Source organism: Megalopta genalis, chromosome 2 (assembly GCF_051020955.1).
Source record: "Megalopta genalis isolate 19385.01 chromosome 2, iyMegGena1_principal, whole genome shotgun sequence".
Taxonomy (NCBI): domain Eukaryota; kingdom Metazoa; phylum Arthropoda; class Insecta; order Hymenoptera; family Halictidae; genus Megalopta; species Megalopta genalis.
This window is the reverse complement of record NC_135014.1, coordinates 1,325,521-1,351,026: the sequence shown is the minus strand read 5'-3', so window position 1 is coordinate 1,351,026 and position 25,506 is coordinate 1,325,521. Positions and strand designations below refer to the sequence as shown.

Below are 25,506 nucleotides of genomic sequence, written 5' to 3'. Positions count from 1 at the left end.
AATGCGCTCGAATGTAGGCGCATGTGCAGTAAAGGATTCTAAGCTCCCATAATAGCAAGAGTAGTACTTCCGGTATCCGGCAAACGCCCCAGTGTAGTAATGTTGTCAGACTGAATTCGTATTACTTGCGTATCGTGTTTGTTGTGTTATTGTCAAATCGATTGTCATAAGGTGACAGCATACATGGTGCTGAACTCCCGTAAGCCGTCATATTGGTGAGTGAGTAATCATATTCTGCACAATAGTGCAATAAAGCATACCACAGCCGCTAGGTACATATCAACTTTTCTGAAAACATTTCACTATTTATGCGTTCCCACAATTTGTATTATTTATACATTTATGTTCGATATCTATATATGCAAGGTGTGTGGTGTAGTTATTATGGGTCTTAAGATGTTGAGAAAGTAATTTACCAAAATGAAAAATATGAGGGAGCGTTCGTTTGGTTATGAACACAATTATACGTGTGCAGTTTGTGCTTCTTGCAACGTTTCAACTGTGAGTCATACTAGAGTGCACCTGACTCTTGACACCTGGTAATGTATCTTGATGTATTTGTAATTGTATCGTATAAACATATATGTACAATCTAATTAATAATAATAATAATAATAATAATAATAATTAAACGATCAAAATGTCTCTTTGCATCGCAACGAAGATTTTATATTTTCGTGTTTCCATGTTCTCAAATGATATTAAGCGTATGTATTGAGGGAAAACGTTCTTTTTTTCCGCGAAAAAAAGTGAATACATAAATTTAGTTAGGAAATATCAAGCGTACAATACAGATATCGAGAATTTCTAGATTATATTTGATGTTTTCAATTAGAAATCAATTCGTTTAATCGTTTAATAAATGAAATTTTCGTATAATTTGAAATTGAAAGAAACAACAAAATTCATAGGTCAGACTTTTTACTATTCAGTTGGTTATGTGATACGGTCCTGCGATCCTGATGCGAGATTAAAATGCCATCGTGAAAGCTGACGAAGTGAGTCCGTTATCATCACTCATCAGTTACACGTCGAATCCATCTGTCTTTTAATTTTGTATAGTTATTTTATTACGTCGATCAGTTCGAAACGTGTAGCTATTGATGCAAATAAAGTACATTTAAAATGTCTGAAGTTCATAAAGTTGTGGAGGATGATTTCCGAATGGTACCAGGTGCTTACAAAAGAGTGTTAAACATGTGGAAAAATCGTGAGTATAAAACGGTTTTTTTAGAGTTACATACTTTCGACAAATTTAGCGCAACAATTCCATAATCTGTAATATAAAATGTATATATAGTACAAATATTGGTATTTTGTCATTTACTTAATAATTGTTCCTTACAAGAACAAATAAATAATTTCGGTAAGATTTTACACACACACACGAAACAAAATAATATTATTCTATATGTTAGATGCTGCAGTTACTGGTTTTCACGTGTCTTTCTAGTGGTTGAAATTTCTTATTAGTGCATTAACATAAATTAGTGCAACGCGTTTATTATTCAAAATTATTTTCAGCAAATTAACCTCCACCAAGCATGCCATTTTTTTGTTATTATCAATAATCTATATCTCTTTTTACACATATATATATATACTTGACAAACTTTAGAAAAATTATCAATTATCGTACGTGCGCTGTACATATATGGTCTGAAAACTGATAAAGAACAATTGAATACAATCGCAAGCTAGCGGAAATAATATGAGTCACATTACGTGTGTATTTGTTCACGACTATTAAGAACTGTTATGACTAACGTTTAAAACTTTTAAAATTCTTGAATGTAATGTCACATTCTTGCTTGTAATACTGCGCTGTTAACTCATCCTGTTTTCTACTTATTGGTGTCAGTAATGATTTGCACAATGGCTCAGAAAGCGGTAATTTCTGGCGAAAATCCAATTTTTCAACCTCAACTTTACGATAACATTTTTTTAACGAATTAACAACCTTCCAGACATTCAAAAATTGCATACTTTTACCTTTTCGAATGATTTTTTGATCAGACATTATACCGTAAAGACAAAGTCATCAAATATTATCTTTAATTAATTATTTTAACTGTTTGTCAAATTTGACTTAAATTCATTATTGCAACTGATTTCTTTTTTCCTTTGATTGAATTTTTATCTTGTCCTTCGTGCACTAATTTACGATAAATAGTCAAATTATATATTAGAAGAATATTATTCTTTTCAGGGCCACTGTGCAACGACATGGAATTAGGTCACTTTGAATCGAGTCATTATTTGAATTTTTGACGATATCGTATTCTATACAGCAACGTTTAAAGGTGAACATTCGAGTGAGCCGTCGAGTTTATTTAACAACGACGGAAGAATGTTAGATCGAGGTTTATCAGTGTTGCGAGGAGAAGTCACATTTCGAGAGAGTCCTTTGTCCTTTGGTGCACGTGGCCCCCCTGCCTAAGAAACTTGCAACAATTTCGGGTCTCGACCACCCTGTGGCAGCACCGCAGTGTGCCGGTCGAAACCAGAAGCGGCAGAGCATTGCGCCGGTTACATCCAAAGTAGACTGTTTTTTGAGGACACAAAACTCCACCCTCGCGGGTCACGTAATTCAATTAAAATGTTCCGTTTGTACACGTAAGAGAAATTCACGGGTTCGCCGAGTGCCAATGATGTCCGAATAATTACAAGTGAAAACGTTCGTTCGTTGCGAACTACTTGAAGAAAAATTGTCTCTAATGACCGTGCGCATTTGTTCATAAGTCAACCGCAATTAACAATACATTGTTACTCGAGTGTGCGTAACCTCAATGCGCGCTGCGGAGAATTTGTTACGAGTGATCTGTTGAACGGTTGACCCCGCGCCGACGAGTACAACAATCAAACTGCAAAGATGTTAATTGACACGGTCGATTACATTGTTTACAATTATCGGCAGTGATTCGTAGGGTCTACGCGAGATTTCTCTGATAATCAGTTTATTTATTCGTTGAAATGCTTATTCGTTGTTGCACTGACACACATGTCTCCGTCGGGAACATTGAATGTGCATACTGAACGATATACGACGTGATATATACATATACATATTATATCTATGTACACATATATATACGAATGTTTGTCTATCAGCTCCCGACAAGTCATCGAGTCGTCAGTTTGCCCTGTTTGCGAGCACGAGAAACGTGGATACCGTATATAGTCACAGAGATGTATCATCCTGGTTAGAAAGGGCGTGTGTTTGCTTTCCGATGCGATATCCGTCTCTCGTCCGCGTTTTTCAATTGATCGTGATTAGAAACCGTTAAAAGGCGTAGTTGAAACGACAAAATACCGTTCGACGAGCAAACCCATGAAAGTGCAAAATTTACGATCCCTCTTTCGGTACAGATTTTCGTCGGACTAATCTCGAAAACATAAACCCCTGGGCGTAGGTTGAAATCGATCATCGCGCCATCAACAGAATTTCGCGGGGAAAACACGTCGCGGGGATCTCTTGGTTAGCCTATCGGGACCTATCGAAGGTGAACGCGATTTTGTTAATAAATAACGTTACGCTGTCAAATATTATCAATGGTGTTGCCAGATCTGTTACTTCTATGGGATGGTTTTTAAAAGGAAAATAAATTTAATCGTTGAAACGAAGAAAACAAAGGAAAGCTGTGCGTGTACATGTTGCATTACAATTGTAGTATCGAGCGTAGTTTTGTTAATACACGATTTACCGATTAACAAATACATTTACATGTTGTTTACATTGGCCTAGTGGAAATAATAAGAGGCGTGTTGATTGCTAACGATATCATTGTTTCGTGCTGTTAATGGTAAGTTAGCGATTCGCCGACCGTAAACACATAAACCGGCTGTGAGTGAAAATGTAATTGAAGCACGTTTGTATATACCGAGCAATTTATAGTGCGTGATTCCCGTGGGAAATCCGGCTGAAATAAGAGTATTCGATCGTCGGAAGTTCCGCCGTCCGGAAAGGGCCGCCAAAACGCCGTGCTCGAATTCAAACGTGCGAGCAGCAGTTACGTATAGGCTGTGAGGAGTCAACCGGTGAACTCACCTTAAATATTAAAACATTGTTACCGTCTCGTCGTTATCGCTTCTAATATTCCGAGGAATCGTTCGTGAAAACGTCCGGTAAAAAGAAACGTCAACGGTGTTTACAAAAGGAATCGTAGTAAAGCGTTGTTTCGTTATAACCGTTGAATATGCTGCAACTGTTGACTTCGTGACGTAATACCGAATTTCTAATTGATATTTGCACACGTTACATTGTTATTATTATAGTTGTACACACGTTTCCGAGCTTGTATATCTCTTGTTGAATCGGACGTGCACTTCGAAGTACACTTCGATCAGCTTTTTTGACAAACGTAGTAGATTGATTCGTATCGACCCGAACTATCGATCGACGGTTGTCGCGATACACACGGGTGTCAATCGATACCGGCGAAACGACTAACGCGGGCGTGCATGGGCAAAGGTCTTGCCTCTCGAGGAGCCGAAGTTCGGTCGAAAGCGTTATATTGCTGATACGACGTGAATCTATAATCGATATCGACGATGTTTAAATGCTGTGTGTGCAACAAGACTCCGAAGAAGGAGAAGCTGGGCGGCGAGGCGGCAAAGCAAAGTCAGAAAGCGAGCGACCCGCAGATAGTTCCCGTCGATTCGACGACGATCGACGGTAACAGACAGATCGGAAGGAACGAAAAGTTGAACGGTGACGTGCAGAGATCGGAGAAAGTTTCCCCGTCGATGGAGAATTGTCCCGCGGAACTGGTCGACGATTTGACTGTCAAGAGTCCGTTGCCTTCCGGTAAACGCGACGAGGATTCTTCTCGATCGAGAAACGAATCGATAGTGGAATCGAACGGCAAGAATTGCGACGACGATATAGAAAATGAGGACGATCAAACGAAAGAGCATACGATAAGACGAGCAAGTGAAATCAAGGATGATAGTGGAAACGGAGAAGTAGACGCGAGTGACAATATAAGCATGAGCGGTGGTGTAGAGGGCGGGGGTGGCTTGATGGCGGTGATACTAAATTCCGGTGTTTCTAATACCGTGAAGACGAATCTTTACGATTCGTCCACCGCGTATATCGAGAGAACGATCGACGATGGACCGGAAGAGGAAGGTGACGATTCTGTATTCGAAGCTTGCCCGAACGATAACACCGCAAATAAGAAATCACCGCCAGGTACATTTTCACTTATGCAATGTTTACGGTCGGTTTTCATCAACTACTTTGGATATGCAATATTCTCTTGGTATTTTTTATCGTCCGTTTTACCTTTGACTGTTATATTATTTTCATTGGACTGCGTCGCATAGTCAGAGACTCGTCGGGAGGTCGTTAACCAGTTAGCTGTTCTCGACGAGTGCATTCATGAAGAAACGGCAATTTTTTTGTATTACGACGAGTAATACAAAAATGTAAAAATTTGCTGTTCAAATGGCAATTTTAGTGAAAATTAAAATATATCCGTAAATTATAGAATGTTTTGAATATTTGGAGGCCAAGACGAAATGAAACGGACAAATAAAAAGATTATTGTTATGAAAGTACTGTACATGGCGTCTGGGCTAGGTAGTGTACTTGTTATCGCTCGCTTTTTGCGACATATTTTAGGTACACAGTTTTTAAAGGTCGCAACAGCTAACTGGTTGTAAGCATAATTCACTTCGAAGTGAAATGGAATTCGTTGAAGTTTGTATTTTATTATAATATTTGCTAAAAAAAAGAAAAAAATACGTAAAAATCTGGAGTACGTTCATAAATTATTATTGCATATTTTATTTTTATTGAATCGATTTTCATCTTCATCGCCCCACTTTGGAATTCTCTTCTATCAGTCCTCCAAAGTGGCAATTTTTTCGATTTAACTTTTACCGTACCAGATCAAAGGATTTTTAATTACAAACAGTACAATTGTATTTAGTCTGTTGACCGGGGAAACACATTTCAGTACATTTTCTTTACGAATGTTACAACTAATCCGTTTCGCTCGCGGTTAAAGCAAAATTTCATCATTTAAACAGAAATGTTGTATATCCAAACAAACGTACTAACCAGAAAATGCTATGCCACGAGTCAGCGAGTAAACAGCGTCAGTCACTGTTCATGTTCTCATCAATCGGTGACAAAGGGAGCCGAGGGAATATCGGTAGATAGTGTGCCAACGCGCGGTGACAATAAAAAATAAACGACGTTGTATCGATTTTTAGCATGTATATGAACGCCTTTACAATTTCGTACAGAGTCAGCACGTCCTATAAGCGTTCTAGATATATTTTTGAATAACTAAGTGACTCGCTTCAGTGTATTGCTGAATCGATCATTGTCTGGCGGACGAGTTAACTCGTCTGGCGTGCTGCAGAAGCATTTTCCAGTTGGCTCGTATTCCCCTGTTAATAATAGGACATCGAAAGCTCTATCTGATCAAATGTCAATGTTAAGAGGTACGGTGCGGAGGTCTGTCAGTGCCTCGATGGCTGTCGGAAGAGGACGACGGCGAACACGATTCGGAAGAGTGCAGCGGAATGCAAGAACCACCCGCGACGCCGGTCGCTCGCGACGAGCTAGCCTTAAGGCGTCACAGATTCTTCTCCGATTTATTACAAGCCGCGCAAAATGCGTCCGAGCACAGAGTGAGGTTCGACCCCCTAGGACCGATGGTGCACACTGGTTAGGGTTCACCCTAAATCCATTTCTTACTTTGTATGATTTTTATTGATGCATTCTTCTTTGTAATTTCGAACGCGTTAAGTTCATTTACAATGCGTTGCATTTGTCTCTTATGATCTGTTTTATTTTTTTCTTTTTTTTTTTTTGAAGGAGACACCCGATAGATAGAGTCCACTCCGCTAATACGTGTTGCAAGTCTGAGGGAACAGAAGCCTAATTCGGGCGTTTTCTTAAAAAAAAAGAAAAGAAACAGATCATAATACTGTTAATACAGGGCGTCCCAAAAATGTCTCGCAATCCGAAAGTGGCGGGTTCCTCAGGTCATTTGAAGCAACTTTTTCCTTTACAAAAATTTTCTTCGAGGCACCGTTAACGAGTTATTAACGAAAAACAGTGATCAATGAGAGGCGAGCTCGGCTGGCGCGAGGCGACCGAGCCAATGAGCGGAACCGGGCTTCGCGCGCTGGTTGGCTGGGCCGCCTCGCGTCAGCCGTACTCGATTCTTATTGGTCACTGGTTTTTCGTTAATAACTCGTTAACGGTGCCTCGGAGAACATTTTCGTAAAGAAAGAAGTTGCTTCAAATGATCCGAGGAACCCGCCATTTCCGGATTGCGAAACATTTTTGGGACACCCTGTATAACATAATGTCATGAATTGTCCACGCGCGACAATACCTTTGCCTTTTTATCTTTGCTGTGGCGTATACTATGTGACACCAACCGGCGACTTATTATGGTGAACATCGCTGTAGAATTATAATCGTTCAATTATAATCTTGAAGTGGTCGTATTTTATTGCCGTTAGTTAAGTTCATTTTATAATGTGAAATTAGTGCTTTGACAACTCGAAATTATGGGAAGAATTATAAATGTGTGTACGTTAATATGTAGCAAAGCTGAGGTACCATAATGTGGATGAACTTTAGCCACAAGTTTAAAATACGGCGAACATAAATATCTTACAGACCATGGTAACTTTGAAATACGCATGATGTTATAATACGAGTACAATGTATAGCCGAGATGAAGGCGCATGTATGTACATACTATGTTGGGAAACGTGTTCTCCATTCTCAAGTTTTGACAGAAGCATTCGCGAGTATCAGAAGTTTTCAGGCTTTAACGCTTTGTCTCAAACTTAGTCATTCTATTTTTATCATTCGACCTATTTACCTTTCAATCGGTTGTAATGTTTAATGAACTTTATGTAGCGTGAAACACTATTTCCGAGCGAGGAATATACACAGTTGTGAAAACTGAACGACGTAATGATTTTTCTATTTATGACACATTCGTTCAATGTAATATTATAAATGCATTTTAAAAATATTCTTTTTGGAGAACTGAAAATATTAAAAATATTTGTTGTTTATTTGCACCGACGCATTTCTTTGTCGTTAAGCAATTGTTGGATTACCGTTAAAAATTCGCTGGACGAAATAGCGTCTGCCCACGCCGGGTATATAACACTGACGGTTGCGATTCAGTTTTCACAGATTTCCTAAGAATAGGCCGGCATATACACGCGTTGAATAACATTAGAATCGCGGTTTAGTTCTCCGCCAGCTTCCGAAAAGTCGAGTTGCCGCGGACCGCAACCGTGTCCTTTGTAAAAATAATTCTCGGTAAATCAGATAAATACTTAAACGGAGAGCGATTTTAACTTTGTCTTTTGTCGAGCTCCATAAATGTGGGAACAATTATTTCGGTTCATTATTGTTTCAAAGTCAATCACTTATCTCATCAGCTTACTAAATGAGAACGCTAAAATGTAGAATTATCGAATATCACATCAATTGTATTTGAACAAATATGTGCTAAAATATTTGTAGCACTTCGATAGAAACACAAATTTATTTCTATTACTCATGCTTGCAACATAATGATCTAATGGCTGTGGATGTTGGTCCAACTATTTATACACTCGTTCTATATTTAATATACATTTCATAAATGCGAACTACCTGGAATATATTCCTTTAGCTTAACAATAATTCTATATTATAGTTATCACTAGAATGCGATATTTTATGCAAAATAAACATTGCTTGCATCGATCGCAAGCAATGTAAGTATTTATTTCTTCGACATTTATTTCTATTCTTAGTCGTTCTATCGTGACAGTATCTTTAAATGTTCTCATTGTTTTTAACAAATGCATAAAATCCGCGATCTCGTTATTACCGAAGCATTAGATTATAATCTTGCAGATGATCATGTCATAGGATGTTGTGTTCTAATAAAATAATTATGTGATTTGTTCTTCAGTTTGACGAGTACTAAGAAATAAAATTTTCTTTCTTGTTTGCATGCATTTTTTTTTAACACTTCGCGAGATGTAAATAAGCTATGCCGTTATATAAAGATGATTTTTACAATCTTTTAATATTACTTTTATTGTTCTCCATATATTGATTCATTCAATTTGTGTTACATTAAAGGCTGCGACTCTAGTGATAAGGAAGATCATTTAGAAGAACTGGTAAATCGATTGGAAAGCGTAACCAAACGATTGGAAAACGTGCGACATCAACCGTTAGCTGAAACTCAAGATACTGCCGTTCAAACGAATACTCCTTCGCCGAGAAGGTCTAAACCAGTTGAGAACGGCACGTCGGTACAATCTGCCTCACCTGTTCAGTCACCTGCGAAATCAGCATCAAGAAAAATTGAAAGCATGTCGGTCGCTGGCTACGAAGATATTCTGGCTGGACCTGTGAGAGAATACTTGCAGTTGAGTAATAAAATTGGTGGAGATGTGGCGGCTCACAGTAAGCTTGTAGAGGCAGCATTTCAGTAAGTATTTTCGTATTGCACCGCAACATCGTTCCAAAGTTTGTATAGACGTGTATAATTTATCGTGTATATTTATCTTCTTCCTTGTAGAATTCAGCTCGACTTCATTCAAACCGCAGCAACTCGGCCGGCGCCAGCAAACCAGACAGAACAGGTTGATATCCTAGCGCGCACCGCCACGCAAATTGAACAGATACAAAGTTTCCGCGAGAAGAATAGAGCCTCTCCGTTCTTCAATCATTTGTCAGCAATTAGTGAAAGTATTCCAGCTCTAGGATGGGTTGTTGTGGCACCTGCCCCGGCACCTTACGTGAAGGAGATGAACAACGCCGGGCAATTTTATACCAATCGCGTTTTAAAAGACTGGAAAGAAAAGTAAGCCTTTTTTCTTTCACACGCGGTGATAAGAAATTCAATGTCTTATCATTATTTTTGGAAAATTTTATTTGTGTTTGTAAAGAAAGTTTCTCCTTTTTTTTGACAGAAAGTTCATTTAATCTTTCATATCCGCAGAGATAAAGTGCATGCAGAATGGTGCAAGGCTTGGGTACAAACGTTAAGCGATCTTCAGCAATACATAAAACAACATCACACAACAGGATTGGTGTGGGCAAAAAGTGGCTCTGCACCAGCAGGTATACCACCACCTCCACCGCCGTGCATGCCTCCTATTGGCGATGTGGCGCCCATCGGTGTCGGCGACGACAGAAGCGCCCTTTTCGCGGAAATCAATCAGGGAGAAGCTATTACGAAGAGTAAATATAACACCAGTGTTAGAATATTAATATTTTGGTTACGCGAATTAAACAAATTTACGTCTCTTATTTAAACAGATTTAAAGAAAGTAACTTCTGAAATGCAAACGCATAAAAACCCCTCGCTCAGAACCGGCCCAGCACCATTTAAGGCCCCGGTAGTCGGTAATGCCATGCCGTCGAAGATAGTACCACCTGCAAATGCACCAATTGACAAGCCACCAGTATTCACTAAAGACGGAAAGAAATGGCTCATAGTAAGTATTATTTATGAAATCGCTAGTTTTAGACTGGTGTCGTTATTAAACTATTATATTATGTATAGTTTCATTTGGATTGACGGTATATGTCATTTTCTATTGTAGGAGTATCATAAAGGAAATAAGGATTTGCTCGTTGAAAATGTGGAGATGAACAACGTCATCTACATGTTTCGATGTCAAGATAGTACTTTAGTTGTTAAAGGCAAAGTAAATTCTGTTGTGATGGACTCGTGCCGCAAATCATCTGTTGTTTTCGACTCTCTTGTGTCGAGCATCGAATTCGTCAACTGTCAGAGCGTTCAAATGCAGGTAAGTCTTTTTACTAGCATTACATGTTTTTGTTAAAAGTATAAAAACATATTTATTTCAAAATGTGCTCATATATACACAACATAATTACACAGAGTGGTTATCCTATATTAGATAATAAAAGGACAACATATAAAAAGTATGCCTGGGACCGTTATTTATGAATTTCATGGATATAGATATTAAATAATATTTTTCATCGACGGTCAGTTGGATTATTGTGATTCTGATACAAGTCTCTTGCAAATGGTTTGCAATTCACGTAGGTGTGCCATATTTGGTTCCTGATAGAGTATCTCAAGTAATGCTACGTATTCGTCGTTGTTCAATTCTTTGGGTACTCCGCATATTTGGAATTTACTTAACGCGCTTTCCGACGGTCTCGAAACATTTCCTAAATCCGTGATAGACGTGCTTGTATCGGTGACCGATGGTTTAGCGGTAACATCAATTTCTCTTTGCTCCACAGACAGAAAACATAACTGTTTCAATTTCTCGTTCGATAAACTATCTGTTAACGGTTCACTGTTCGCTTTTGAAGCGGTTAAATCAGCGGACAAATTCTGATTCAGCTCGTTACCATTTATGACCGAAGAAACAATAGTAAGAATTTTGTGCATTGCGCTTTGTTTCTTTTCGACTGTGCCTGTTGCGAGATCTTCGTCGTTCTTATTAGACTCAACGTCGATGGTTCCGTTTTGTTTATTCAACTCTTTGTCTTTAATATATTTTAAAAATTTGTTGGGATCTACTATCTTCGTTGCGTTATGATCATATTTTGTGAATATGTTGACGTAGATTACCATCTGTTCTTGCGCAGTGATCGTACTGTCGGTTTTTGTAATTGTATTTTCCGCTGCACGCAATGATCCGGTATCGTTTGCACTTTTTTCACACGCGTTCATTTCCTCGACGCATTGATCATTGATCTCCGATGTGCCTTCCAACTTTAAGCTTTCTTCAGTCGCATAATGGCTCTTGCTAGACAAATTATCCCTCCAGAACATTGTCATCGTTAATGGCCCTCTCACTGGACTTCTATGTCTTGACTCATTCTCTGTTTTACGCGCTGCTTCCAGTCTACTTTTTAAGATTGGTATACACGACCGCGAAGATGTCTTTGGTACCGGTGTCAACAACCTCGCGAGTCTTTTTAATTTCATTTTAGAGTCAAGCAATTGCGTACAATTCACACAGTTTGCATTATTCGATGACGCATTCGAGCGAAAACTTATTTGCGATTGAGATCTCTTTTTATCTAACTTAAAACTATGATCAGTATTATGTCTAGGCTCAGCAGACAAATTTCTAGCTTTTATCTGGGTTCGTGATGTACCATTATGATCTCTCGTACTGTGAACAATATTTATCGAATCAGATTTGAGATTTTTCGAATTTTGCGAAGCGACCGATTTCTTGAATATCTCAGACTTTACGGTATAGTTCTCTTGACTTTTTGACTTTATCATTGCATTAACATTTTTCATCTGTAGATTGTCTTTCGTAATTCGCGGTGAAACCTGACGCGAAGATACTGCTGATAAAGCTGTAGTTTGATCGACATGTGTCAGTTTTGCTTTATTTACAGATGAATTGGATTGCTCTTTATCATTGACATTTGCACTTGTTCTTCGTATCGATGTTTCATTGCACGTATTATCGTATGATATTGAAGTTTCATTGTTACAAGTTTTTTCCTTTTTTATCGTTTCCTCTGTTTTGTTAATTATCGACGTATTAATGTTACTGTCCATATCATTCTCGGACGATGTTTTACTTTTGTCATCTATATCTTCGTTAAAATCTGCTAATTTTTGTTCAACACAATGTTCGTTATTTGTAATTTTAACATAGGACTCTCTTTCCATTTTATTAATAGTATTAGCATCGTTCGATATGGAAATAAATAATAAATCAGCATTTTCAGTGTCGTTTGCGTTTTTCTCATGGTAGCGTACTTCGATATCTGCTTTTTCATTCTTTGATGTCGAGCGTAGATCGGTTTCCATATGTTTTGAGTTTGTATTGTTTAATTTTATAGCAGAACTTGAAGCATCATCCGTAAAATACATGCTGCTCTGTGGGGAAATGAGGTTGGAATATGATTTATACAGATCTGCCACATTAATTGTCTCTTTGTTATTTGAGGTTGCAACAGAACTCCGCATAACTGAATTATCTTTTCCGTTTTTCAATTTACTATTTTCATGGTAATGAACTTCTAAGCTTCTGTATTCTGCTGGAGTTGCGTCTTCATTGTACACGTCTCTGTTACAATGTTCCACTTCCACGTAATCGTATTTCTGAAGAGTAATGGTGTTCGTTGAAGCTCTTTGCGCGTTTTTCTCGTTAATGTAATGGTTAGTATAGCCGTCCTTGATAGTTGACCAATTTACATTTAATTCTTCTTCGTCCAATGATTTATTAGTGAGTGCTGTCGTAGACGGAGGCTCTGGAATGTTAGAATCGTTCGACTGATTTACACTCGATGAATCTTGCAGGTTCGTCTCCAAAGAATTTTCTTTGCTCTCAGAAGCTGACAATTCATACATTGTATCTGCGACGTTTATCACCATGTGCAGTTTCATCGTTTCATTTTCTGTCACCAATGTTTGTTCTATTAGAGAGCACGTGCCTGGGTGCCTTTTTAAACTCAAATTAGGACTAGATATTAAAATCTCGTTTTCTTCAATATATTTCTCATTCTGTGATGCGTTCAATGTTGTACTTACAAAGTTGCCTACATCTGTAAGAAATGCAACGTTTGCACGTTGGTCTGCAGTGTCCGAATCCAGAAAATTGCATTCTTCGTTTTTGTTCAAGCTAGAATTCTGTTCATTTATGAAGGAGTCGTTTAAGTTTTGTGAAAATATCTCTGTGCTGCTGTTGTTAATATCCACAAGCTCGTTTATGTTGCTCATACGTAAGAAGTTCGACTCGAAATCGTTCTCGTTATTTTCATTTTTCGTACAGTTTGCAAGTTTCGTATCTTCGTTCATTCCGTTGAACATACTCGAAGTATAACTTTGACATTTTTTACGTAAATTATCCGTTGCAATTTCTGCGGATTTAACAGATTTAATCTCATGACAACTTTTGTATTCCGATAATGATGCTTGATTAAGATTCATTTGATCATTTTCCTGCATTATGTTATTGATACTAAAGTATTCGGAGCCTGACCCAAGATTTTTATTCGACTCAACATTTTCCATATTTATACCTTGATCCGCAACTTGATTTTGTTGCCTAAAATTTCTTACATTATTGCTGAACGTTGAAGAACGAGCTAATTGTTTTCCTTGTTTTATGTTTAGAAACATGTAAGTTCGACTACCTCTGTCGGTGGAGCTGCTGATCGATTGTTCCTCCGATATGATATCCAATAGTTTCGATTGCAGATTATTGTCAACGTACGAGCATTTGCCACACTCTGACACATATTCTGCCTGCACATGTTTTTCATCTTCATCCATATAGCATATTTTTTCCAACTCTACACGTGTCAGCAGCGCTCTTTTGATTTGCAATGCCTCTTGAAGCAACACTGCCGTGGACTTATCATCGGATTCGCTCTCCTTGGACATCTCTGTGCGACTCGAGGTTGGCGAAGTTATTAGCAGGTCTTCATCAGTATCCATTGGTACAGTCTGTCTATCTAAATAACCAAGTGATCCTGTTTGCGTGTTTTCAACGTATACGTCTGGTAACGCGAAATTACCTGCCACGGCGATGTTCTCGTTATCGAAGAAGTCAGATGATATAGTGTAATATATCCTCTCCGGAATTTTGTCGTATCTGATCGAAGAGTATTCCCTTTTGTCAACCGAATACGACTTCTTCAAATTGTTCGAATAGTAAGTGCTGAGCACCTGGGAATAACTTCGAACAGACACGTCAGAACTTCTGCCTGTTTCGTCACTGTCATACTGTTCGGAACTGATGTAAACGGTTCTGTGTAGATCATCGAAGTGCTTTCCCGCGGCGGTATCGAATCTCACTCTGTTTTTGTTCTTCTCGTTCCAACCGTTATTGTCTGTTTCAATTGAAACGGCTTTGTTCATGACATCAGTACGAGCATTGTTCCAGCTGCTTTTACCGTCTCGTGGCTTGCCTGCTAGTCTCATCTCGGAATTCTGCATTTCGTAAGTTCGTAACACGTTGTGCAAACTCTCCAGTTTCTTCTTCACTTGATACAACGTCTCCTGGGACGTTTCTACGAATTTTTGGCGTTCACATGGTTGTGGGATCATCATGTGCGAAGATTGTCGAGGGAACATTTCGCTGCGAAACGTTATGTTCATCTTTGATGGCATCAAACAATTCTCCTTCAACCTCACGACCGGACAAACAGCATTGGACAGTTCCAAACAATTTTCCTTATACTGTTCCCTTGTTTTCTTTTCCGCAACAGCGGTTCTTTGTTCCGACGATGTCTCTTTGCCTGGATTCTCCCTCGATTTTTCACCCACGTCAGATGCACCTTCTGGTTGAGTACAGTTTTCTTGCTAAAATTGAAATGTCTATTTTTGGCTCGTTTGTGTCATTCGACGAGATTACCAAACAAATTAATTGTCAAAGAATTTTGCGGTTTTAGCATACGATGTGACATCTGTTATATTACATATTATTAGGCTATGTTTCTATATACAATGTTTTATTTTTATAGACTGCTTTCTGATCTCTATGGTCCAGTAGCTGACCCAGTTACCATGCAAAAAGAGAGCTTCTTTACCTGCGCATCCGGCCAGTCATTTTTCGTCAAGGACTCGTTACTGGTTTCCACAGAGCTGCAGACCAGACCAAGATATTTATTGCTCTCGTACAACTCTTTCAAGTATCGCTTGCACTCGTCCATAGTTCTCGTGAACCTTTTACAAGGCGCGGCTGTTTTCTCAGTTTTACGGGTTCTTAATTTGCTCGTTGATTTACTGTTTCGCTGGGAGATCGGATTCGGGACCGTGTTACTGTTCCGCGCTTGGAAATTTTCACTCTTCGACGCTCTGCGTCGTCTTCGACTTGTCGCCCTCTTAAGCTCGAAGGAATTTATCCTATGAAGAAAAACTAATTATGATCATGACATTGCACGCGCGTCAGCAATTCTGTAATGTCTGCAACTGTTATCAAAGTTTCTCTACGAGGGAGTACACTGTTCTCTTCCTTTAAACAATCTTTTTCCGGACCAACGTCGAGAAATTCGAATCGAATAAACAAACAATCGCAAAAATGTATTTACTGATCTCAGTCGCGTCGCTGGTTCGCAATAGAGTGTCTATGATGTAATACTGTACTAGAGATGTAATACTATACTAATTATTGTTCGCAAGTTTCCAAACGTGGTTTTAAGAACTATCTCGAACAGTGAGGAAGTTTGCGCTGTAATTGTACTTTTGGGAACCGTCGCTGTCGCTTTTCGATGATCTGCTGATGTGTTCTAGAACGTTGCGTCTTACGTAGGGATGAAGAGACTTCTTCTTCGCATCAAACAGCTCCGTCACATGATGTTCAGAGGGATAATAGCTTCCGTTTCGAAACGAAACGAACGACTTGTCCGTTCGGGGGCTGAAACAGTGATAACGATACTATCACTGTATTAATTAATATTGAACATTCGAAATGTTCGCGATACCTTAGCAACACGTGTTTTATCCAATCGGCGCGGTCGTTGGTGTTCGACAGGGTCAATCGAAGATTTTTCAAGTGTTTTTTGAAGCCTGGTTTTTGAATCTGGTGGGGCATAGGCCACGAGCCGTATTGCATTTTGTATGTTAGTATGCTGACTTTCAGTTCGAGATCTTCTATTTTGTATCCGATTTTGTTTAGGATCCTTTTATCATCCAGGAACTCGCTTAGCCGTTTAGTTTTCGAATGTATTACACGGAGCAACACGGTACAAACGAGGAACGTGCAAAATACCTTTGAACAAATCATACAGTTATTCTTCGTTTTCTGATTGGAGATTTAAAAACGATACAAAAATCACTATGAGAGATTTTTATCGTTAAAAATTTCTTCAAAAAATTTCCTTCTTTTTATGTATTATATTTATTTACGAATTATATTTATATATGATATTTATATTAAATATATATTATATTATAATATTTAATAATATATATTATATTATTAAATATATATAATATAGTAATATTATTATTATATTAAATATATATGATATTTTGTGCTTATGCATCATCTCATAGTCTGTTAATTTGATAACTAGATTCGCTTAACACTAACAAACGCGAACGATCAGAGAATGAACAGATAGACAAATCCGAAATAATTAGAACGATTGGTTTCAGCAATTGAACACGGTTGAAAGGAAAAAGACGCGTGTGCCTTTAGAATGATCCCTTGAGTGATGCAATCGACGACATCGGTTACGATCTCGCTCCAGACATAATTCGCGATTGCTTTCGGACATTCTTTCCAGTCGAGTTCGCAGACCATTTGCACCGGTTCCAGATTTCCACCTGGAATTCGAATTGGTTAATAAGTTTATAGACAGTTCGAAGTTGATTTTTCCAACACGTTTAAGGCTATAGTTCGAACAGAGAATAAGCAGATTGCAAATTATGCACCGATGCCTCGAGTCTTACCGAACTGCCACTGCATTCTGTCTGGAGATGGATAGGCCGGGACCATTAAGGTTTTAAGAGGTCATCGGTTCGTGCCTATTGTTATTATCCAGTCCAGGAGCCTGTACCTCGTGAAGCCATGAAAAATCGAAAGAAACCACGACCTGCAGTTGTTCGTCGATAGAAAACGAGAATTTATCGATATTACGTATAGGATGTATTTCGAAGAAGTATACCGTTATTTCTAGACCGGGGATTTTCAACTTGTCAAACAACCAATTAACCTTAATGCCAATTTAACCTCGAAAACAGAAATAAATTCCCATAGAATTCCTGCTTCTTCGAATTACTTCAAGAAGGTGGTCTGCTCATCTTATTCTTTCGTTCGAAAATATTCCAATTCGATGACACGTGACAATTTTGTCTTTCACTATTTTTCGGATTGATATCAATCGCATCGAAAGAGACACAGAGATTTTAAACAGAAACATTGTTTTTTTTCCAAAGGTCACAGTAGAGTTTTTACGATTAAAATGCGACGATTTGATTAACATATTGTTTCTCTTGTCGAATTGCAGGTATTGGGTAAGGTACCCACCATCTCCATCGACAAAACCGACGGTTGCCAGATGTACCTAAGCTCGGAATCGATGGATGTTGAATTAATCAGCAGCAAGTCGAGCGAGATGAATGTCATGGTGCCGAAAGGAAACGGCGATTACGTAAGACCGTTGCACGATAAATGCATCAGATAAATAATGCCTCAGACGAAACGTAATCCAGCTCGTTTACATATTTTTTTAAATTCATGATTGCAGGTCGAGTATCCCGTACCGGAGCAGTTCAAGACCACGGTCAGTCCGAAAGGTCTCAGCACGATCGCGGTCGACTCGCTTGGTTAAAGTCGTCTTACGGTTCAACATCATTCATAGCCTAAACTAACTATCCGTTTAAGAGTACGGCTCATTAGAGGTATCGTCTTCAGAGGATTCATCGATTTCTTATTTATTGCTTCTTCGAGTTAATTTAAGACGAATCAGAATAGGGGCGATGAATTAGCCAACGGAATAGACTCATCCGCGCGGTTAGGGTCGTCCCGTGTCCTGCGTTGGCAGACACGGCGTGTTCGATTAGACAATTTTTCACTACACAACGTTACACACACAGTCCCATCTCGTTCGATGCAATATCGCGTGCATTTTCGTGGAGATCATCGACTCCGGTTCAGGCGAAAATTGAAATATGAAGAAAGATAAAACGAAGGTCACTCCTCTAATAGAGAAACGATTGCACGAGGTTCAAACGATTACGCTCACGGAATTTGAATACGCGGGTAGTACCCGGATAATCTGCGACACGATATTTTGTAATATAGGATTAATTAGATCTCTAGCGGTTGTGATTCGTTCCATACGTGTAGATGGGATATCGGCATCCTCCACGAAACTGTTTTCGGTTCGCACGTCCGGTGCTGATTCATGGGGACAGTTTGTTGTAGGTCGGTTTAAGAGTATAAACAGGTATGGACAAAAGTTTTGCTACCTTCGGACCGCACTTTTATACATTTACACCGTTTTCTAACGTGATCGAACTTTTGCCCAAACCGGTCGTCAAGATGACTCGCCAAGGAATTGCCGCTCGACGTTGTTTATTTTCGGTTTTTCTTTTTAGCGGGTGATTAGAGCGAGTATCGCTCGGGCGCACCGGGAACATAGAATCGGAGATGATTTCGGAACCATTTCTGAAGCGTTCGGGCGATGTCATATCAATGGTTGGATATATCGTCTCTTGACTTTTGCAACAAAGACTGTTCATCACGATCGATCGAGGAGTTCCGTCAAAATTTTGACCCGTTGTCGAAAATTATAGTAATTAACTATACTAAGGGTACATCGCTTCGGTTCAGGAGTCTTCCGAGTTTACAAGTATCCGTGATCTACCGAATAGAATAATCGATTTTCGTTTTTCATTTAAACGAACGTTACTTAGTTGGCCAAGGTGGTCGTTCTCTTAACGAAAAAAAATCTTCGAAATTACGAATCCTCGCCAAAATAGCAAGAGCATATTATTTGCTACAATGATTGGATGAGAGCACGTGCCGAATGAAGATTGTTCTTCACATCTTCTCGATCACCTTGGCCAGTTAACCGGAACGTTATTCGCGGAAGGGCCGATTAACCCGAGAATCTTCGAGGTTTTCCGCATGCACGCTGCTCTATGCGCGTGAAATGATCAAAAATGATGGACGTGCAAAAGTCTGGATGGTCCACTTGGTTAAGGGGAGGAAAGCTATTGCGAACAATGATGGAGGGGTATGTTGTGAAACCTGAAAATTGAACATCAAAAAAAAGCGTGCTGTTTGAACGTGACGTAAATTACATTGTGATTTTTACCACTTGGTATATTGTGCTAATCGTAGGTATAATGTAATAACTAGCGCTCTACTTAAAAGCGGCACGATGATAATAGAGTAACGAGATCGTTTTAGGATTAACAATGGATTCAAAACAGTACGATCCTTCTTTAACGAATGGACTGCAAAGAGAGGGAATTCGAATGGTCCGACTTCATTTGTCTATTTTGTATGCTACTAAAAAACGTGTTTCGCGACGGAACGATGATTTATCGACTGATGTTCTTCACTCCAAAGGATCGTATTGTTCTTAACATGATAGACTTCTAACAGCTTTCATTTTTAATATCGATAGAGTATTGTATCGAGAATAATCAATATTTGTTTCCAAATATGATTTTCAGTGCTATTTCTAATTGTCCTAATAAAATGAAATGATATACCGTCTATAATAACGCCTGTATTGTTATTGCTCTTGAGAAACGCATCGACAACGTAACGTCGTCGATAGGCTGCGGAGTTTTATGCAAAATATAAATGAATGTGCATCGATTGCAATACAGAAGCTGCTTAGGCATTTACTCTATGGCTTAATAAATCAAATGAACTCGGAATAATGTTATGGTACTTTTAAAATAAATTCTTCGAACGATTTGACCGTTTTGCTTTTGGTCCACGCATTTTTTCTCGTAAACGTACGAAGTCCGCGCGGTGTTGTCATCTGGCTTTACATTTCATTTCGATGGATTCTTTTCAATGAAAACTATTAGATATATTAATCTCTCTTTAAAAATTCACTTGAACTATATTCTTTGGAATCTTTCGTATCTTTTATCGTTGAAGTATTCTTACAATTTTTACCGGGACGCTTCGAAAATCTCAATTTTATGATTTATAGAAACTCGTGCGAAACGCGAGAAATTGTTATTTTCTAAAAATTCTTATTTATTAGCATCAGGTTCTTTTTTACATAATACATTAGACACGATATATACATATTTCGTTTGTCGAACTTAAGGAAAAACTTAAATTGGTGATAGCACGATATACGTGGCCTAGAGATTCGGTTTCGCCTTAAACGAAGAATCCAAAGGCCAGGTTCGTCTGAAATATTTCTACGTCAAGTATTTCCGAGTCATCGCTGTGGCTCGGAAATACAATTCTACGCGACTGTTCGCGCCATCGTCGAACGAACAATGCTGCGAACTCTCGACCATCTGTCTGCTACTCGAACGCGTTAATATTAAGAATCAAATGCAGAGATAATTGCGCGGAGGAGTATAAATCAGTATCTGCGGTGTGTCGTTAATCATTGCTAATGTTTCGGCTACTCTCCGACGATTACCTTCACAGTTTGATTTCGATCTAGATATTGCACGTGCATTAATTCAACGAACATTTGATGCTACACGGAACTGTTCGCCGGTTGTAACATTCTTATCGTCGTATAAAAATATCGAATTCTACTTCTGTATACCCGCCAGCATTAACGCGTTCACTCGCGCCACTCTGTTCGGATACAATTCGTCGATGAACAAACAGTGAACGAAAGATAATGTTTTTTTCAATTAATACGAGCCCGCGCTGCACCGATTCACGGGGAAAACAGTTGTTGCATCTACTTTCGCTGCAAACTTCGACAGACCGTACAATCCGGTCGAAATCAAATTTAAATCTCCGAACTACGAGATTACATTAGTGGCAGCAAAATTTAATCTTCTTCAGTCTTTGCTCGCTAAAGATTAACAAGACAGTTACGCTCGTCGCTGCCGTCCGAGCATTCCAAGTAGCCGTTGCAGACCCGAGACTTCGGCAGACATTCGCCCAGAGGACATCGATGGCCTCTGCAGGACACCATCGTGGATCGGATGTCTTCCCTCGATATCGTGTGCTCGATCCAGGGAAGATAGTGATGAACCTTCGTGTAGACTCCCGGTCTTCCTGGCCTCGCGCAACCGTAGCCGTTCGAAGTGATACCTGATCAATTGAAACACGATAGTTTAATAATCCGTATCAAGCATGAAAGTAAATTTCGGTTCGATTACTGTTTTGTCGAGCCAGAGAATTTTTATTTTCCGTGAAGATCCGCAGTGATCTAGCGATTATAATCGTTAAACAATACTATGCATATTAGCACTGTTGCTATACATATTATATAATGCTATATTAAGCATATACGTAGTATATGCTTAACATATACTATGCTATTTCATTGAATTCTATGAAAGTATATTCCTATTCTAACCGTGAAGTGTGTACTTGTTGTCAGACCCCGAGCAAACCAACGGTCCACCGCTGTCTCCTAAACAAGCATCCCTTCCGCCATCCTTCAATCCAGCACAAAGCATACCGGACGTGATCCTGTACAAAGGAAGGAACAGTGTCTTCCTCCGACATTCCTCCGTCGATATCACCGGGAGCTGTACCTCTTGCAAGGTGTCCGCTGTTCAACAAGTAAGAATTTTCTTGTCAATTGAAAACAATATTTTCATTCGACGCTGTTTTTAACAATTCACTTTGACAATTAACAGAATGGTTCGCACTTATACAGACGATTAACTACACAGGGTGTCCTGAAAATGTCTCGCAAACCGGAAATGAAAAGTTCCTGGGATCATTTGAAGTAACTTTTTCCTTAGCGAAAATGCAACCCGCGGCTTCGTTTACGAATTATTAACGAAAAACACTGACCAATGAGAAGCGAGCTCGCCTAGCGCTTGGCGGCCGAGACAATGAGCGCACGAAGCCCACGTTCCGCTCATTGGCTCGGCGCTGCCTTGCGCCAGCATATCTCACCACTCATTGGTCATTCTTTTCCGTTAATAACTCGTAAACAAAGCCGTGGATTGCATTTTCGCCAAGGACAAACTTACTTCAAATTACCTCAGGAACCTGCCATTCTCGGACTGTGAGACATATTTGGGACACCCTGTATATCTGTTTGAATAAGAGATAAGATCTATTTTCTTTGTCTTTTTGTCTAATACGTTCTTTAATGAATGTTATTCCATCATAGAACGTGAACAATATTATTGTTGTTATAACGCGTGCATAATCGCGAATATTATAGAAATATTTTGCAGACAAATTTCTTTTTTCATTTGTTTAACACGTTCGTTCTTGACTCACGAAATATTCGTCCTATCTCGAACAGCTGGCCCCATCCAGTCACAGTGCACATGGTGCCGCTTTTCGGTTCCGCTTCAGGAAGGCATATCGGCCTCACATAGTCGCTGAAGATGACCGGTTTCTCGAGCCTCAGCATCGCTACATCGTTTATAAATCCGTTATCAATGTATTCGGGATGCAAAGATATGTAATCCAGCCGCAGGACCTGCTCGTACGGGCTCGGGAAGCTTCCTCTGCGGGTCGCTCCGATCCTCGCCACCCAATACTCGTCTTGAGCACTGGAACAAACAATTTCGTGCACTTCTCTCTTCTGCTATCTAGATCGTTCACGCTATTTATTCGACGCAAAACTACCCGTAGTCGTTCGAACTTGTGAAAAATAGTACAAAAGTAGCTTCGCTCTTTCGCTACGTTCTCCAACGAAAAGGATCTTCGAAAGGATTAAATTGTACAAATTACGCAATTGTACAAGCAGTAATCCTTTAACCTCAATTGTTTGGCACAATGTAGTTATCCTTTCGTTTTAAAAGATAATATATCTATATAATAATATATCTATATCTAGAATTATTGTTAATAGAGGATATGTATAATAACCTCTAATATCTAATAATGCCTAATAATACGTTCAGAGTATCAGTTCGAGTGTAATAATTATTTTATATCGTTACAGTTACGCGCGTTATCGTTACTATTCATCGAATAATATCCGGTGTTTTATATTTTATTTACTATATATAGATATACTAGAAGTTCTCTGTTAACCGAAACTTCGAGAACATTTCCGTATCCATTTTTATCGTGTAAATATTCCATTTCGCAGATTATCGAAACTTTTCATAGAAAACAAGATTAATCGACTTACTGGTAGAAGCAGTGTGCAGCGGATAAGATCCATCTATCGTTGATAAGCGCACCGCCGCATTGATAATCCCCCTCTTTGTACAGCGCCACCTGCCACGGCCAGCTTCCGGCGGATGAGCTACCACCGCCGACTATTCTGGAACGTCGGGAAACATTCGATCTATTTCAATCGTTGATCGTTTATCGATTCTGTCGTACTATTTCCTGCCTGATTGCAAGCCGTTCCAAGATCGATTTGTACAAGGAAAATCCAATTTTTGCAATTTACGAGGCTCTTCTATATTTTTGACGTCTACAAATTCATATCTAAAGCAACGTAAATCAATCTTAATCTTGCATTTCAAGATCTTCGTTGTTCTATAAGTAATGAATTTCTTTTTGCAATTAGGTATATTTTATATTTTTATGTTTTATTAAAATATTTGAATATATTCTATATTATTTAAAAAATATATATAATAGAACTATAGTAGAATCTCGATTAACCGAAACTTCGATCTCTGAATTCTTTATTATCGATCCAAGGCGATTTATATTCAAATCTAACAGTTCGGTTAATTAACCGTTCCATTATCTGAATATTCACGTTCCCCTGATCAGTTCGGGATTTTGGAATTGCACGATTCCAAAAATTTGCACAATTCGGATTTTTCAGAAAATCAGAAAAAGATCAGTCCAGGTCTGGAACGATAATTCGATCGATTACAATTTGACCCGCGCGTTCGTTAAAATTTTCTGCAACGAATGTGTATCCCGTTGTTAGCGAATCGTGGGAGGGCATCGTCCTCGAGCGCGGTTGTATACACAAATAGTTTTACAAATGTTCCAGCCGGTATATAATTATGAGAAACTGGTTCAGTGAGTATACCTGGCCTGCGACGGAGCTTGCGTTCTTATTCCGCACTCAAGGTTCTTGCACTTGACCCTGAGAATCTCGCCGCTCGGGCACTCGGAAGGTTTGAAAGTCAGGATCGTTTTATCCAGGGGTTTCTCGTTGTATGACAGAGTGTAATAGGGACGGCTCGATTCTGGATTTTCGTCCAGTACCTTCTCGACCGTCTCGAAATCTCTGTGAACCATGACAAGTATATTATACATACAATATCACCAATATAATATAAATATTATATATAATAATTATGATTAATAATAAATATAAATAAATCGATACTGTTCGACCAGTTTTGTGATCTCTTTATACAGGGTGTCCCAAAAATGTCTCGCAATCCGAAAGTGGCGGGTTCCTCGGATCATTTGAAGCAACTTTTTCCTTCACAAAAATTTTCTCCGAGGCACCGTTAACGAGTTATTAACGAAAAACAGCGACCAATGAGAGGCGAGCTCGGCTGACGCGAGACGACCGAGCCAATGAGCGGAACTGGGCTTCGTGCGCTGGTTGGCTGGGCCGCCTCGCATCGGCCGTACTCGATTCTTATTGGTCACTGGTTTTTCGTTAATAACTCGTTAACGATGCCTCGGAGAACATTTTTGTAAAGGAAGAAGTTGCTTCAAATGATCTGAGGAACCCGTCATTTCCGGATTGCGATAGATATAGTATAGATTTTTAGATTCATTTCTTCTTCCGTTCTTAAAGCGATTCTATTATCAATATTTTCGTTTCTACTTCAGTAATAAAAAACTTCTCGTGGCAGACATTCTTTCCGATGAACACGATCCTGCGGAAACCGTGATTCATGCGTGTTTTCGAGCGCGAAACGTTCCGGCCAGCTTTATTATTCAACGCATATTCCGCGGGAGGAGTACTTTCGTTCT

At 39.1% G+C, this 25,506-nt stretch overlaps 4 protein-coding genes across 9 annotated transcripts in view; 1 reads left to right on the top strand and 3 right to left on the bottom strand.

Annotated features, from left to right (window-relative positions):
* The first annotated feature begins 55 nt into the window (after window positions 1–55).
* Window positions 56–20,392, top strand: capt (adenylyl cyclase-associated protein 1). Of its 4 annotated transcripts, XM_033475919.2 has the most exons (9): window positions 2,255–5,194; window positions 6,455–6,682; window positions 9,125–9,479; window positions 9,570–9,854; window positions 9,993–10,234; window positions 10,313–10,491; window positions 10,600–10,806; window positions 17,966–18,109; window positions 18,206–20,392. In XM_033475919.2, the coding sequence occupies exons 1-9, from the start codon at window positions 4,552–4,554 to the stop codon at window positions 18,287–18,289; spliced, it is 2,367 nt and encodes a 788-aa protein (XP_033331810.1). In that variant the 5' UTR covers window positions 2,255–4,551; the 3' UTR covers window positions 18,290–20,392. The 4 variants fall into 4 exon arrangements, with proteins under 4 accessions (XP_076384762.1, XP_033331811.1, XP_033331810.1 ...); XM_076528647.1 differs by lacking the exons at window positions 2,255–5,194; window positions 6,455–6,682 and adding an exon at window positions 56–215; XM_033475920.2 differs by lacking the exons at window positions 2,255–5,194; window positions 6,455–6,682 and adding an exon at window positions 1,013–1,210.
* Window positions 10,833–16,724, bottom strand: LOC117223564 (uncharacterized). 3 transcript variants are annotated; one of them, XM_033475918.2, is made up of 4 exons: window positions 16,436–16,724; window positions 16,195–16,368; window positions 15,542–15,857; window positions 10,833–15,314 (listed from the first exon to the last, which is right to left on the bottom strand). In XM_033475918.2, exons 1-4 carry the CDS (start codon window positions 16,564–16,566, stop codon window positions 11,022–11,024), a joined length of 4,914 nt encoding a protein of 1,637 aa, XP_033331809.2. In that variant the 5' UTR covers window positions 16,567–16,724; the 3' UTR covers window positions 10,833–11,021. The 3 variants fall into 3 exon arrangements, with proteins under 3 accessions (XP_033331809.2, XP_076384759.1, XP_076384760.1); XM_076528644.1 differs by having other exon boundaries at window positions 16,260–16,368; window positions 16,436–16,576; XM_076528645.1 differs by having other exon boundaries at window positions 16,260–16,577.
* LOC143263857 (uncharacterized) lies at window positions 17,006–17,950 on the bottom strand. Its single transcript, XM_076528657.1, has 3 exons — window positions 17,624–17,950; window positions 17,409–17,551; window positions 17,006–17,282 (listed from the first exon to the last, which is right to left on the bottom strand). The coding sequence occupies exons 2-3, from the start codon at window positions 17,452–17,454 to the stop codon at window positions 17,059–17,061; spliced, it is 270 nt and encodes an 89-aa protein (XP_076384772.1). The 5' UTR covers window positions 17,455–17,551; window positions 17,624–17,950; the 3' UTR covers window positions 17,006–17,058.
* A 269-nt stretch (window positions 20,393–20,661) lies between the features above and the next one.
* LOC117223567 (uncharacterized) overlaps window positions 20,662–25,506 on the bottom strand; it is an 80,764-nt gene continuing 75,919 nt past the window's right edge. The window contains exons 10-14 of the mRNA XM_033475923.2: window positions 24,602–24,802; window positions 23,735–23,869; window positions 22,870–23,147; window positions 21,986–22,183; window positions 20,662–21,717 (exon numbers count right to left, since the gene is read on the bottom strand). Of these exons, the coding sequence (XP_033331814.2) occupies window positions 21,476–21,717; window positions 21,986–22,183; window positions 22,870–23,147; window positions 23,735–23,869; window positions 24,602–24,802 (1,054 nt within the window). The 3' untranslated portion in view covers window positions 20,662–21,475. The remainder of the gene's footprint in view (window positions 21,718–21,985; window positions 22,184–22,869; window positions 23,148–23,734; window positions 23,870–24,601; window positions 24,803–25,506) is intronic.